Source organism: Castor canadensis, chromosome 3 (genome assembly GCF_047511655.1).
Source record: "Castor canadensis chromosome 3, mCasCan1.hap1v2, whole genome shotgun sequence".
In the NCBI taxonomy this organism is placed as follows: domain Eukaryota; kingdom Metazoa; phylum Chordata; class Mammalia; order Rodentia; family Castoridae; genus Castor; species Castor canadensis.
The window spans coordinates 75,168,731-75,185,737 of NC_133388.1; the positions used below are offsets into that span (position 1 = coordinate 75,168,731).

General features: G+C 36.4%; 1 protein-coding gene across 8 annotated transcripts in view; it reads left to right on the top strand.

The window, feature by feature from the left end:
* Prkd1 (protein kinase D1) overlaps positions 1 to 17,007 on the top strand; it is a 317,831-nt gene that overhangs the window by 288,385 nt on the left and 12,439 nt on the right. For all 8 annotated transcript variants that reach the window (XM_074068231.1, XM_074068225.1, XM_074068226.1 and 5 more), the window contains 3 exons: positions 7,308 to 7,469; positions 7,986 to 8,084; positions 9,137 to 9,404. In XM_074068231.1, the coding sequence (XP_073924332.1) occupies positions 7,308 to 7,469; positions 7,986 to 8,084; positions 9,137 to 9,404 (529 nt within the window). The remainder of the gene's footprint in view (positions 1 to 7,307; positions 7,470 to 7,985; positions 8,085 to 9,136; positions 9,405 to 17,007) is intronic.

Sequence of the window (17,007 nt, forward strand, 5' to 3'; positions counted from 1 at the left end):
GTTCTCTAGCACTAAGCCTCAGCTTCTTCCTTACTTCCTTCCTCACAAGGATTCCAATTTTAGCATCCTATTCTAATCTCGAGATAATAACCTGTTTATTCTTCTAATCCCCTCCTCCCTAGCAACAAGCTAGGGCTTCCCACTTTCTTAGATTAGAGGCTAACATAGAGGTAGAAAGATGCAGATATCTTTCAAATTATAACTGAAATTTCATTCAAGATGTAACTCTTCCAATTTCATTATCCTATCATCCACAGTTAGCTGGGCATTGATGACCAATTAAACTACCCTCAGATGGCACCCTTCCTTACTTCTGTTGGATAAACAGTATTCAGCAAACAGCTGCTCCAAACCCAGTGTTTTTGGGTATCCTCATACTCATATATCTATAAGCATTTAACATATGGACCATCCATCCCAACTCAGAGTTAGATGGCCCCACGATTCCACCCTTGTAAACTTCCTTCTCCTCACCCATTTCCTCAGTCTCCTGACTCACCAGTTGTTTCAGAATGACTCAGCCCCAGCATATGAGACCAACCCCAACATGCAGCAGACCCAGGATTGCAGAGTTGAGTTTCATTAGGTTGAAGGCTTACTTGGATGGTAATGAGACCAAGTAGATCCCTGCAGTTTGGGTCTAAAGGAGAGTTATATTTAGGGGATATTTATATATGCATACATTAGGACAAAAGTGATTGTGTCTAAGGCAGAATGCACCTGGTTTATCTTAAGCCAATATCAAGGTGAGGTACATCATTGGTCACAGGGTCCAGTTGTAAAACTCCACTTACCACTTTAGTGGTCTGGCCAATTCATAGTGTGCTGGGAAACTATGCAGGACAACCTGAGTGGAATGACTCTGGGGCAGTCAAGGCAGTTACATTTCAAGATGGCTGTAGTTGTGTTAAGCTGAATCTATGCAGTTATTAGTCTTTACAGATAGACATTTTCTTCCATCTGAAGATACATCAAAAAAATAAAAAATCAGTGTAGTTAGGCACTTGTGGCTCACATGATAATAATCCTAGCCACACAGGAGGCAGAGATCAGGAACATCTAGGTTCAAAGCCAGCCCAGGCAAATAGTTCATGAGACCTTATTTCGAAAATAAATAACACACAAAAAAAGGGCTGGCAGAGTGGTTCAAGTGGTAGAGTGCCTGGCTAGCAAGCTTGAGACCCTGAGTTCAAACCCCAGTACCACCAAAAAAAAAATTAATAAAATAAAATCAGGGTGTAAAATGTAGTCATATCAATATTGGCAAAATATTGATAATTATTGAAGTTGAGTGATATATACAGACTTCTTTATAATGTTCACTCTGTTTTACAATATATTTCAATATGTTTATAAATAAATAACAAATAATGTTATTACAGATGTTTGTGGACTTTTTCTCTCAGTTTCCAAAGCCAAAGAGCTCATATTCCTGATACAGAATTGAGGAATGTGGTAACCTGGCTAAGTAATTGAGGCTTTATATAAAGAGGTAGGCAGATACTCCAAAAATCTGCACTCCCAACCCCCAGAACTAATAAATGTTACTTTGCTGGCAAAAGGGACTTGCAAATGTGACTGAGTTTACGGACCTTAAAAATAGGAAGATCAGTTTAGACTATCCCGTTGAGTCCTTAAAAGCAGCTAGTAGCAGAAGAGATGCAGCAGAAATCCTGTTGCTACACACCATAGTTTGGTGGAAGATGGAGGCGCAAGAGGCTGAGGAATTCAGGCGCCTCAGGAAAGAACTTCTTGGCTCACAGCCAGCAAGAGCACAGGGAGCTCATCTCTACAGCCCAAATAATCAGATTCTGACAAAAATCTAATTCAGCTTGGAAGCAAATTCTCTCCTTAAGCTTCTAGGTAAGACAGAAGCTTGCCAACAACTTGATTCCGCCTAGGAAAACCGTATCAGAGAAAACAGCTGAGCTCACCAGACTTCTGACCCATAGAGCTGTGAAATAATGAATTTGTGTTGTTTTTAATATACACAAGCAGTGAGGGGATTGATATAGGATGACAAACTAGAAGGTGAGGTGTGTATGTTTGTGGCAATTGGTACATAATTTGATGTAACCTCTGTGAAGAGAACTGCAAAAAGACGTTTTCTTTTCTCTGTTAACTGTAAACTTTCAGTTATCGAACTAAAGAAGGAAATTTGGCCCAGATCTTTTTTAATGTCAAGATTTTCCCAATAATAATAATAACTAACATTTGTACTAGACACAATTCTAAGTACTTTGTAAACATTAAATAATAAATCTTCATTGTTAGTTTATTATTCTGCTTTACATATAAAAACTGGAAGAAGCACTTCAGAGACCCCAACTCATGGAAGTTAACAGCTTAGAAGGGGTAGAGCTAGAATTCAGCCTCAGGCAGACTGTATTAAATGATTAGCTCCTGAAATTATGCTCAGGCCTTGAGACTTTCCTTGTAGACATGAACTAAGTAAAAATCCAAAGAAAGGAAGGGCTTTTCTTTGTAAGGGGAAGAGGGAATAGTGAACATTATCATCTGAACAGCTCATTTTCAATAATTTTTTTTCTCATCCTCAGGAAAATAATGAAATCATAGTAAGACTTTCACACATCATATTAGGGAGCACTGGCCTGATGGGAAAAAGGGCACTTTAGAAGGAATATACTGACTGTGTCCCCTTAGCTTTTGCTGCCTAGCTGATCTCTTGCTGATAACTTCCTAATGCCTTTGAGAATGATGTAAAATGATATCTCCTTGCTGAGAATAAGGCACAAAACAGTACAAATCACCCAGATAGGGGGGAAATCATGGATTTCTTCCTCTCAAAGATGTCAAAATGTTTCCAAAACAGTGGCCAAATCTGGTATATATTCAGAGGTTGTACCTGGAAAGTAAAGGAAACTATGTCATAGTCTCAGCATTAGGTAAAATCATGTTGCAACTCATATCGTGGCATCTCTGATACTCAAAATCCACTAGCTATATTCATACTGTTTATCAGGAGAATCCTGAGATTTCTTACGAGCAGAGTCAATTAAACCCACAATAAAAACTACTAAATTTTTTTCAGAACAGAGGCTATCACTATATATCATATTTGATGCAAAATTTGCCACCGCTACAACTGTCAAACATGTATTAGCATATCAAAAATCATTTTAACCTTACAGAATATTATTCATTTGATGAAAATTAAGGAGGTACAGGGATTCCTCATCTTTCAATCCATAAAATTTAACTGATGTGGACATCTAATGTGTGCCAGGCACTAGATGAGGAATTGAGTTGATAAAATATAGACATTAAGGAGCTTGTTCTTTTAAGGTAAGAGCTTTAGATTCAATAACTAAGGATCATATAAATGTTATAAAAGAATAGTGTACTAAAGACTGAGAATGGCCAGGAATCCAAGTAGACTGAGGTGAAAGCTGTCTGACAGCTGAATATTCCTACAGCCTGGTTCAGGCTGAAGGAACAGTATATATGAAAACATAGAAAGGAGAAAGTATATGGCTTACTATGAAAATGTTTTAGCTTATGAGCAGAGAAGGGCAGATATGTGGAAGAAGAGAAGAAATTTGAGAAATATTTGAGTGAGAGGAAGAAAAACAACTGATCATATGCTTTACTAAAGGCAGGCACTTTATCCTGAAGTTGGTAGTGATTTGTTTGTGGACTAAAAGCATGATGAATAATCAGAATCACCTTTGGGAAAATCACAGTGGCAGCCTTTTGAAGGATGGGCTGAAGAAGAATAGAATCTAAGACAAGAAGATCAATTGGGAGGCTGCAGCAGATCTCAAAGAAGGACATGATTGCTCAAACCAAAGCATGTGATAAGGATGAAGGTGAAGGGGTCAGTGTGAGATAGGTTAAGAAGGCGGACCAGATTTAGAGACCAGCTGGTTGTTGGGGTGAGGAAGAAGTACATATTTAGGATGACTGTCAGCTCTCTGACCTAGGTAGTTCATCACTCACCAAGAGAGGAAACAGAAGAGTAAGTTTGAATGGAGAGACACTGATTCATTGTGGGATATTTTTCATTTAAATGTACATGCTGAGAAGACACATAGATATAGATATGAAATTCTTGAATTCAGGAGAGCATACCATATCAATTTTGGTATTATTTTAACAAGTATTTTTATAATCATCTGCTCTGTGGAAGGTGACATTTTAGCATCTATCAGGGCATTCATTACAGGCTATTTACCTTTCATAAGGCATTAGGTGATTGTGATGTCTGGGACCATTAAATGAAGCAGAAATTGTAAGAAAGTGTAATTATAAAAAAGATAAAATAGTGTGCTCTTTTCTCAGCTCTGAAATACTAGCAGAAATGTGAATCAACAAAGCTATTGTGTCACTACTGTACTTTTGAGAAAGTCTCCTCATGCTTCATCTATATTGCTATACCATGAAATAGTCTTCCTTCTGCTTGGCTTACCAGTTAGAATGATTCTGAACTTGTCACTTTTATGTTTAGTTTTCCCTGTCTTGATGTGAGCTGAGTCATTTAGTCCTTTGATTAAAAAAAAAAAGTCCTCATCTTTAGGCTACATTGCTCCTAAAAACCCATTGAAAAGGTATGTTGAATTCTCCTCTTTTACATCTTTCCTGTGTTTGAATAGAATAGCCCCAAATGTAGAAGATGAAAGAAACAAGAAAACACATGGCGACTTTAACTTATCAGAATTAAGTATATGGAAGAAAATAACTCCAGATTTACAATAATGTGACACCATTAGTATTAAGTAATATAAGCACTTATATATCAATGTTAAAGTATATTGTTTGACATGAACCAAAACTAAACTAGAACATACACATGAACTAAAAATTAGGACTTATTAATTCATTTTTAATAAAATATTGCTTTTATAAAAGCTTGTGTTTCTAGTATCTAATTTCCATTCACTAGAACATTTTGTAGGCAACTTGGGTTAAGAAAATTTTCTTCTTGATCTCTGAATGATATTTCCTTTGAAGCAACTTATATTCACCCCATGGATATGTCATCAATCTGTTATGTGTGAATGCACACTAGTCTTTCCTGTCCTTGACCAAATGTTTCATTTCCTGAAAATTAAGTTACTTAAATGCAACAAACAGATGGTCAAAGAGTCCTGTAGAAGCTTGCTCTGCTACAAAATTATCTGAATTCCTGCAGTAAACCTGAGATGTTAGCAAAGATTCTTTTTGCACACTACTAAGTTAATATTTGATGATGCAATCTTCACCCCATTTTTTAAAATTCAGTTACTTTGGGCATTAGGAGGAAAAGGTTAAAAAGCAATTTCATATTTTTATACAAAAAATTAAGATTGATTAAATCATACAGTTGTCCCTTATCTTAAAGTTGTTCATAAGGTGTTAAAAATAATAACAAATATACATGAAGACAGAAAGATAACAGTTTTACTTTTTTCTGTTTCTAGTCTTCAGATATTATATTCTCTACGCTAAAGAAAGACTCCACAATCAGGCCCAGTGGCTCAAGCTCTAATCCTTGGCAGGTGTGATCGGGAGGACTGAGGTCCAGGCAGAAAAGCCTATGAGACCCCAGCATAGGGGCTGCTCAAGTCATGTTGTAGAGTAGGGAAAAAGAAAAAGGAATATGATGAGTAAAGGGTTTTATTTAGTACCTTTAAGAACTCATGTGCTTGGAGGAATATAGGTAGAGGCACATACAGATTGACACTGCATATATAATCAGATACTTAGGTACAAGAGCATCCAGGTCATTTGCAGACTGTCCCTTCTTCTCCAACCTTCTGAGTCAAAGATGAGGCCAGCAAAAGTAACAGTTACAGCACTACACCCTTGCCCTTCCTGGGCCCCAAAGTCACTGTCCCTTACCTTTATCCCCTCCACTCTATTCTTCCCTCTGCCTGCACACAGGAGACCACCTAGCCTTGCTGCCCATTGCCTTTGGTCTCCTTTGTTACTCATTGACCCTGTTCCTCACCCAGACACCAGGCTTTTGTCAACTAAGAAAAACGGACTCCCTAGAACACTACCTAGGGGCTTAAAGCTAGATTAAATAGATTTTTAAAAAGAAAAGAAAAAACAAAATTAGTTACAAAGATGTTCAAAGAGAAAGGTGGTCTTAGCAAATGGCCTTGTCCATGAGAATCATAACTTCAGCAGAACTCTTTTCTGAGATTTGTAAAGGTTTTATCATTGGCTTAAAAGGGAAAGCTAAAAAAAACCTTTGACCCTTGGGGACCAGAAATCTGAACACTCAGTGGCATTCCTCTATCATGGAAACGGAATATAAGAAAAAAGGACAAAGATGGCAGGTTCTGGTATAAACAGTGTGGTTGGTGGATACCCAGCCTTTCTCCCAAACAAAATCATGGAGGACAACTCCAACAGTGTAGATCTACCCACAACCCCTTTGCTTTCAACCCCATCCATCTGTGAAATTGCTCAATAGCAAGCCATTTCAGGTTTTAAGTAGTTTGTGAAAAGTTCATTTTAAATACAGTTTTGTCACTCTGAGTTTTTTTTTCTAAAATAAAACACATTTTTTTCTCTGTTAGCTAATAGCATATTTAAGTTACTATCTGGGTATTTAAGGTGTAAGTGACTTTTGTTTATGAGATATTTTTTATCATTGAAGTATATAATTTTGTGTAGTTTTAGGATTCTTTTTTTGTTCTTCTGCACAGAAAAAAAAGGCCAAATGACTAAAGGTTTTTGTTGATGACTCAAAACAACACTGGGATTAAGCATTGTTACAAGGAATCATAAAACACTAAGTAATTTTACTTGACATTTGTGACACTTTGTGTGTCTACCCATGTAGCATGGTTGCTGTGTTCTAGTGATCTTCACTGTATGTAAGAGCTTCTGTGACAAACCACTACAGTTCCCATCGCAGAACAATTACAGAAGGTTTTGACTAAGGTGCTCCTTTGGTGCAATCAGGTGTACTGCATGTGTGAATTTCTTCTTCTCTGCATTAAATGAGATGGCCCAAATGCATTTTTAGGACAGTATGCTTAATATCAGAGATCCTAAGAAATTGCACATTTTTAAATATGGTATTCTAATTAAAACCTAATTAGCAATTCACTGTGCTAGAACTTGGAATTTAGCATAGAAATAATTTCACTGTGCATGGAAAGTAAAGATGTATTTTTTGGAAACATTAGAATTTCAAAACTATAAGGCAGCACATGTGGAATTTAGAGGTGTTAAAAATCATAAGTGTGGGTTTCTCCATTGCTTTAAGCTTTAACAGTTTTGTATAATCAGCAAGCTTGCCAAACAGTATCAAAAAACTCATTTTCTTCAAGTGCTTTATTTATCTTTAATAGAACCTTCATCACCCTGGTGTTGTAAATTTGGAGTGTATGTTTGAGACGCCTGAAAGAGTGTTTGTTGTTATGGAAAAACTCCATGGAGACATGCTGGAGATGATCTTGTCAAGTGAAAAGGGCAGGTTGCCAGAGCACATAACGAAGTTTTTAATTACTCAGGTAAGAAATCAATTAGAGGCAGAAAAAAATAATATTTAATATCAAATGTTGTCACTGTTTAACTACAGCTTTCTAGCCTTGTTGTTTAGTCTCTACTTCCCATTTTAAACTACACTAGAAAAGGTTGCAGAAGCTTATTGTATTATCTGATTTATATCTGTGTTATTCAGAGTCCAAGTATACTAAATTAGTAACATATAAGCAGGCCCATGTATTAAAACCACTTGTTAAATTTTAAAAATTACATTGGCTTAGTACTGGTTCAATGAAAATACTAAGAATTCATGTCCCTGACACAAACTGAACTCCTTTGCCTACACCTGTGTGGTTGCTATACGGATACCTTAATCCACTACTCTTCCACTGGAGTTTTCCTAACAACCCACGATGTTAACCTAGCCCACTGACTGATCCTTGGTGGTTTCTTCTTGGCCTTTTAAGTTTATGTCTTATTAGAAAACACATTGATACTGATAGACTAAAATGGAATTATTTTGGTGATTTCCTCCTTTATAGATACTTGTGGCTTTGCGGCATCTTCATTTTAAAAATATCGTTCACTGTGACCTCAAGCCAGAAAATGTGTTGCTCGCATCAGCCGATCCTTTCCCTCAGGCAAGTATAAAAGCTTCTCTCAGCAAAAAGCCAGCTGACAGCACCACTGGTTCCCATGTAGCAGTCTGTCATCTTCTTTTTCCCCTCGAAACCTCTATTTGTTTCAAGTTTTACTGAGCATTTTCATCCATTTGTGATATTCTTATATTTTTGCAACTGTGCCCTCTCACTGTCTTCTCCTTTCAGCTGTTTTGATAATACACACCTGTGAATTCTCATTATGCTTTTTGGCTTCTCCAGACCTGACAGCCTTAGCTCAGACATGAAAGAACTGCCCTTGAGTTTGAGCACATTTTAAAGTTCCAGGGATGCTGCCAGCTTTGTAAGATTGGGCAGGACATTAAACTTCAATGCTGTTCTCAAGGACAAGGGCAGAGATTTCTTCCTTTCCTTAACTCAGCAGAGTGGAAAACAACTGGAGTTCTTCCCAGGAAATCATAAACCTGAAGTGACCTGCACAAGGTGGCTGTCTTGCCTTGCTATTCTGACACCTTCCGGTCCTGCCTACCTGCCCATGCAGAGCTCATTTTGAGGGTTAATGTGGATGAGGTGACTCATCTCTCTACTTATCCTTCATTGTCTGCTTATAAGCTGCGGTTAAGTTCATCATTCTGATTTGCATGTCTTCTGTCTTGTGAACAATATTACCCACCTCTAAGTTACATTTGTCTCTTTGTTTCCTGGGAGAGGAGAATATTTAGATGACGTTTTTATAAATGAAAACATACTTTTGAAGGCCTATAATCCTAGCTACTCAGGAGGATTGCGGGTTCGAAGCCAGTCCAGGAAAATAGTTTGCAAGACCCTCTTTTGAAAATACACATCACAAAAAGGGCTTGTGGAGTGGCTCAAGGTGAAGGCCCTGAGTTCAAGCCCCAGTACCACCAAAAAATAAATAAATAAATACTTTTGTGTCAACACGTAAACCACGGTCTTCAAATACACATCACTCTGCTTAAACTATTACAGGTGTCTCTGGCAGACACGAGCTAGCACAGATAGAGACACATAATTGTGAGCTCTTTATTTCAAACGCCTCTTGTCAACAACAGGTGAAACTTTGTGATTTTGGCTTTGCCCGGATCATTGGAGAGAAGTCTTTCCGGAGGTCTGTGGTGGGCACCCCAGCTTACCTGGCACCTGAGGTTCTAAGGAACAAGGGTTACAATCGCTCTCTAGACATGTGGTCTGTGGGGGTTATCATCTACGTGAGCCTGAGTGGCACTTTCCCATTCAACGAAGATGAAGACATACACGACCAAATCCAGAATGCAGCTTTCATGTACCCGCCCAGTCCCTGGAAGGAAATCTCTCATGAAGGTAATGTCTCCGTCAGGAATGACAGTGATTTCATGATTTAAGGTTAGGTTTTTAACTTATTTGTGAATTGATAAGTTGTACCCCCTGGGTTGGAAGCAAAAAGTGATTGGGGTGGGTTGGGAACTAAAACAAATAGAGTCAAAAAATGTCTAGTGATAAAATATGTGTGTGTGTATTTTTAAAACGAAGGAGTTTTTTGCCTGGAAGTGAGGGGACTGGGAGAGAGAGGGAGGTGTGGGGGCAGGGAGGAGAGATGGCCCAAACAATGTATGTATATATGAATAAATAAACCAAAAAACCCCTAAAAAAAATCAAAATGCACCATAGACTAGAAATAAATACAGACCTTGTGTATGGTTTTGGGAAACTTTATATATTACGTATATGTATAAATGTCATACATCACACAATGATGCCTCTGTCAATGATGTCACCAATACACAGCAGTATATTGTATATACAGTATACTGTATATACTGTCTTTAACAAAACCTGAAGGAATTGAGAACTATGTATTAAAATGTAAATGAGACAATCAGTGGACAGTTGTTCCTATGTTGGTATATTTCCTTGGGGTATGTAAATATTTATGTATTGATGCAGTGGCAATGAATCTTTTTAGTAGTAATCTTAACATGTACTTGGTTTTGCATTAAGCAGTTTTTTTGGATGGTACTGAGGATCGAACTCAGGGCCTGGTACTTGCTAAACAAGTACTGTAACAACTAAGCTACACCCCCAGTTCTTTTGCTCTTAGTTTATTTTTCAGACAGAATTTTCTGCTTTTTTGCTTGGACTGCCATCTCCTACTTCTACCTGTGAACTAGCTGGGATTCCAAGTATGGCCACATGCTGGGCCCTTTGTATTAAGCACTTTTAATGTGTCACTTGGCACAAGAACTTTATGGCAGTGATATTTTAATTATTATATCACATATATTGGTTTACCAAAGCATGTATAGTATTTTATTTGACCATTTCCTTGGAATTTAGATGTTGCTTCTGTTTGTTCAGTACTGGGACATCCTTGTGTATGCTTTCTATATATATATCTTATGATAACTTCTTAGGTTAGGTTACTTTGGCAATATTGTAATATTTAAATCTATATTCTTAATAAATATTTCCTTCTTCTTAAAGTGGAAGAAATGCTTTAAAATAAATAGCAAAGGCTGATAGGCCAAAGAAAAATGACTTATTCAGTGCTTTTAAAAAAAGGTCAAAATAAAGGACATCAATTCTTCATCTGTAAACATACTTTGGAGCTTATTTAATTCTCATGAAAATCCAAGATAGGTTTTAATATTATACTTGTATTTTAGGTAAGAAAACCAAAGCAAAAGAAGTGATAGCACAGCTCAAAATCACAGACTGGTCAGTGGCAGGGCCAGAGCTCACAGGCCATTAGTGTGGGCGCATCTGTTCACATGAGCCCTGCTTCCTTGCTAGTATCTGACAGTGCCTCGTTTGAAGTTCATTGTAACTCTTCAGATTTCCACCACTTCAAAAGGCTAATACATTCATAGATTAACCTCTCATTGATACCTGCTATAGTCTGTGCTGGTATAGAAATGGGAAAGGAGTGTGGATAAACTGCTTAAGGTAGATTAAGTTGTGAGACACTGATAATATTAAATGGCAAGAGCTATCCATTTTCAGAGCTTTAAGTTACCATTAGCAACAACCTTTAACATCCTCTAATTAGCTGTAAATCATAGCTAAATGCATATATCTTAACGGAGTCTGTGGTCTACTAAAGAGCTATAATGTATGGCAATAGAACAATTAAATATTTAGGGTAACTCAACAAAGATGAAAGTAAAGTGTAATTATTTTTCTTTTCCAGAACGTAGAAGAGAAGGCATTTTCAAGTAACCTGTGATCAGTACTCTTGTTAGTAAACCTTGCCATTAAATAGAGTTAACCCTTATGCTAGGCACCTCTAGTCCAGACCCAGTAAAAATAACTTGATTCTGTTACTGTACTGGAAATAGGTAATATTCCTAAAGCCACTCAGACCACTTTCCTGTTATTGTCACTGGTAACAGACATCATACATATAGATTTCACTGGCTTGAGATTGTTGTTGGGAAATCAGAATTTATATCCATCACAAGGAATATGAAAATAAAGGATAGAACGTACAATGTGTCTCAAAAACATGAAAAAGTGATAATTTATTTCCTTGAATTGCCAGCTAAATGTAAAACCAGGATTTCTAGTTTAGATGAGGGTGTATCACTGTGAATTTGACTAGTATGAATTGAATTTTCAGAAAATGCGGAACAATGGCAGTCAGTGAAGAAAGGAAAAGACTAGATACAGCATTTTACTAAAAGGGAATTATAAATGGTAATTCAAAAACCATTTATATTTGACCAGGAAATATACATTTTACTTGACTAGGGAAATGTCCAAGCACTGAAAATTTCCTTCCACTTACACAAAGTGATATGGAAAACAGCTCAGGTGGAAGATAAAACTCTGAATTTTCTAAAGGACTCCATATCTGATTGGGAATTAGCTGGCCTCTACTCAGTGCCACCTCTGGCTCACCCTCATCTTCAGGCTCAGGAGCTGTACTGCTCACTGCTAAAGCTCTGAATGGAAAATGAGTTATCTACCTAATGCTGAATATAGAAATTAAATCATATCATCATATCACCTGACAAGTTACTAAAATAGTTACTGGCCCAGTTCTATCCCAGTGTCTCATGAGAACAGATAACTCTCTGAGTAGAAGGTACAGAGGGGCCAATAATAAAGAATTTTAAGCATATAGGAACTGGCAAGAACAACTAGTATCTATAATTGGATCACTTTGTAGTGTCAGAATATTTTAAACCATTAAGAACCCAGATGCCCAGAAATAAAAGTCTAGGTATTGCAATGATTCTAAAGCCAAGGTAAAGGTCAATAGTCTAGCAGTTTGAGGTCCAGTACTGTCTGTCATTCTAATTGGTTACCACCTACCTTCATTGGACTTTAATCCCTCATCTGTAAAATGGAGTAATGATTCCTTCCTACAGAATGAGGTTGTGATAAAGACTGAAAGAGATGAAGGATGTGAGAGGCTTCTATCAAGGCAAGTGTGGATCAGCAAAGGGTTTGAATTAGGAGGAGGACCACAGAGCACTAAGCTAGGAAACTGATCTTGCTGATAACCAAGAATCGTTTGTATAATTTTTGAAATCATATGCAGACTGATGTGCATGTTTCTCAGTGTTCTGCAGACATATTGCTGGTTGAACTTTTTTGGCATGAAAAGGCAAAAGAAAATGTTATAAAGTCTTTGTAGCACACATAAATGTGTCAGAAGAAAAAAATTCCTATATCATGTATTTTTTCTATTATTATAGACACAGACTTAATATATACCTATATATTATGGTGACTGAGCAGTCATTATACTGTTTGAGCCTCACAAAAATTCTGTGCTAAGTCATTTACTTTAGTCTCTGCATTAGAGAGAAACCAGAAAGTTTTAATGTCTTACCTGAGGTCCCTTAGTGACCTTGAAATTAAGGCTTGGACACGAAATCATTTATTCTCCCTTTATACTATGTATTGCTGTGTACCAAAAGGTGTTTATTTCTTATGGGTTGATATTTAAAAATCTATGGGGCTTTATACTCATTATTTATCTTTGCTCTACTAATATAATAATTACTGACATCATAGAAAGATGCTTACTAATAATATATTAGTGAATTAACCAGGATTTTGTGTTTAAATAACACAAACCTACCTCAAACAAGTAGGATAATTTGGCACACACAGTTTTCAAATCCAAATGGTAAACCTCAGATTCAGGTGTATCCTGTAGTTCAGGTGTTACACTTCTCCATCTCAGCTCAGTTTCGCCTTGTGAGAACTTCCTGCTCAGGTGGACTATTCATATGGTACAAAGTGATCCCCAGGAGCTGCAGGCTTACCTGCTTCTTATTGTTGTCTATGATCTCAGAATAGAAGGATGACCATTTCTCTATACCCAAAGATGCTGAAAGGGGCACCAGTTGACTATGTTTAAACCCTGGGAACAATCACGGAATCATCCCAGAGCCTGGCTCTGATTGACCCTACAGACCATGACGTGCCTACCTAAGAAGGAAAGGGGAAGTTCCTGCAGGGAAAAGATAACAGGCTAGAAACAAATGAAAAAACATTAGTAAAAAAATAGATTGTGGGGGTGATGGATCAACGTATGGTTTTTAAAAAACGAGAGAAAATTTATGGAAAATTTAACTTGGCAAAGGTAAAGTAGAGATAATAAAAATAACTAAAACTTTAAAGAAAAAAAGTTAAGATATTAGGACTAATGCTTCTAAAACATTTACCCTATAGTCAAGAACTACTCTAAACATTTTACATGCATGAACTCATTTCACCACTTCAGCCTTTGAGTAGATCTTATCATTGTTCCCACATTAAAGGTGAAATGATGCAAGCATGGAGGTTGAGGATTTGCCTGGGTTGGAGAAGGTTGCATATTCTAACAGTCTGGCTCCAGGGCAGGTGCTGTTACCCACAACATACCCCTTGATTACCCTTCTAATGGATACAGCCATCCTGCCACATTAATTTTTTTCTTTTTTTTATTATTCATTTATTCACATGTGCATACATTGTTTGGGTCATTTCTCCCCCCTGCCCACCTGCCACATTAATTTTAAACATGCTTTCTCTATCTTATTAGAGGAACAACACAATTTTTAATAATCTCAAAAAATACTTGAAAACAGTATTAGATTGTGATAAAAAAAACAGTTGAGAGCTCTATCATGTAATATCTTAGTGACTTCATTCAAGTTTCATATTCTCTTAGGTCCCAGTTTTCTAATATGAGATACAGATTAAAGTAGTCTTAGATTAATTACTGCCTCCCGGGTTATTGTAAATATTAAACAAGATTTCAGTAGAAATGCTTAGCACTGTGATTGCATAACTATCTTAATTAATATATCTTGATCACTTTTTCTTTCCTAGTCACTTTACATTGCTGGTTCTTCTGTCATTTATCTATCTATCTGTCAAACATGTATGTATATATTTGGATTTTATATATGTATGCATACACACACACGCACATATATACATCTATAACTACAATTACCTATAAAGTTATACAGCTAAGCACATTTGTAGGTATTCAACTATAGCTGATATAATAAAATAAGAATGTAAAGATATATATAAATCCATATGTAACTAAATACATCTTTCATATATAGTTGTACATATGTATCTATGTAACAATATATCTGTGCAAACTAAACACTCCAGCATGAACCATAAGATTACAAACAATTACAAAAGAAGATACTGTCAGTCATCTTGAAGAAAGAGTCTAGTTGCTTATCAGTTCTTTCTGAGGCAGTGCTGTGTGTTCCACTGTGTTTCTTCTCATTGTTGCTATCTGGGTGGCTGTTTTCATCATCCAGTTTGTCTGTCACAACCCATGAATAATTAAACATAGCCTCACTATCACCACCAGCTTTATCTCATTTCAGTTAGGATTAGCACTCATCAAGAGGAAAATACATAAAACCAAGGGCAATATAAAAAGATGTATAATAAAGAAGCAACTAAGACATGGGCAATGGTTTTGAACAGTTAGAAAATACAGGAAAAGGGAACCTTTGGAACACTGAGTTCTTTGAGTAGGCATAGGTGTAGAGGTTTGTGGTTCTAGGTAGTAGGCTATGAGTTACTACCTAGAGCTCATCAATTAATCATAATTATGTTAATTATTCCACATATTGCTTGTTAATTTTAAATTTTGGATAATCTTTAAACCAAACATTTCTGACTAATTACAATTATGCAAAAGAGTGTAAATAATCGAATCTCTATAACACTGAGAATAAAGAGGTAAAGAGAGCTATAAAAGCCCTAACTTCCAGAGAGCATGTGAGATTCAGCCTGAGTGAATGGATGCAGTAATATACATATGTGATCATTTAATATACAATTTAATCAAAATTAAAAATTAGGAATAAATGTTGCATATAGTTTTCAATATTTACTATACCATATATCCAGGTATACTTGTCTCCATATTCTGTGCCAGCCCCTACTCTAAGTTACGAAGGTGGCCAGTGCAATAACTTAATATACATAAAGTAAATTGGAAGGAAGCAATAATAAAACTGACATAAATGACTCATTATCATCAATGGAAAAGAATCACATTTTTGAAGTGGTTCCAGGAATCAGTTTTTCTCTAATTTCTAAAAATATGGACTAGTACTTTATAAAATGTAATAAAAATATGTCAATAGTGTAAACCTATAAAAGTTTCCAAAGACTTAGTCTCACTTTCTGTACTTATCTCACATAGACTAATAACAAACAGATCATAGACTAGTCCTGATCTGTGGCCCATGCTTTGTGTAGCACTGGTTTAGAACTAGGTAATCAAGCATAAAAGATACTGCATTATTTAGAGAGATAGAGGTAATCTGTAGAAAAATTTTAAATTGTTAAAATAAGTACTTTCTAGATAGGGAGATGAGAGGTTTTAATTTTGATATTGAATTCTTACTGATTTAGGGTTTTCCTGATGCATATGATAACTTTAGTAAAAAAAAATAATTAACATAAAAATACTTGGGGGTGAAAGAAGACTCCAGGAATAAATGGAGTACTAGCTTTTGTGTAATGTTCTCCCATGCGTGGTCTAAAAGTTGCCAAAATAGTAAACAATGTATCTAATTTTATATAGATATTTTATTCACTGAAGAGCTATAGGATTCCATTTCCTTTTTTGTAACTCCAGTCACTTCAGTGTAGCTGAGCAGATGAAGATGTTATCTCAAGTCTCTAAATCCATCATGTCCACACAAAGGAGAATTTTTAAGTGTGAAAGTCAAATGAAATTTCTTTTCCTACATTTCTTCACTTGCTCAGAATCATAACACACGTCTTACATATTCTTTTGTATATATGACTTGATCATATCACATAACTTTTGTTTTCCCAAGAGTTCATTCTTAAAGGGAGAGAAGTAACACAGGTAATATGTGGATTGTGTAGTTGCTGAAGTGAGATATAATTTGCTTTAGTGCAAGTTGCTTCATTAAGTGAATGAAGACCAGTCTGCAGCATGGATGGGAAACACTTGTTAGAATAATAATACATTTCCATCATCAGATTGATTTGTTCAGTTAAAGATGTACTGTAAACTTGGGGAAGGTTAGCGATAGTCCATGAAGATCACCAAAGAAATTACTTTTTTCCCATCGGAGTTTTGATATTCCTTCATATGCCATTAAGGAGGCAAGCAGGCAGTAATCAACACAGAGGCAATCCTCGGAAATTGTCTCACAATGAGCCCCTGACCCCTGCAGACACAAGATCATTTTCTGTGTTCACAGGTGAAAGCTGAAGAAGCACCTATTCCCAAGCCACCTGCTGTGTTGTTACTGCTCAGCTTCAAAGTCACATGGTTCATTGGTATTCTCAAGAATTAAAATCAAGCAGGAAGCCTTGATATACCATAGATAAAAAGAAAAAGAAAGGAAATGCCCTTGTCTATAGTGCAGAATTAATTATCAAATTGAGATGGTGGACCAGTGACACAGGTTTCCTCCACGTGTGTACT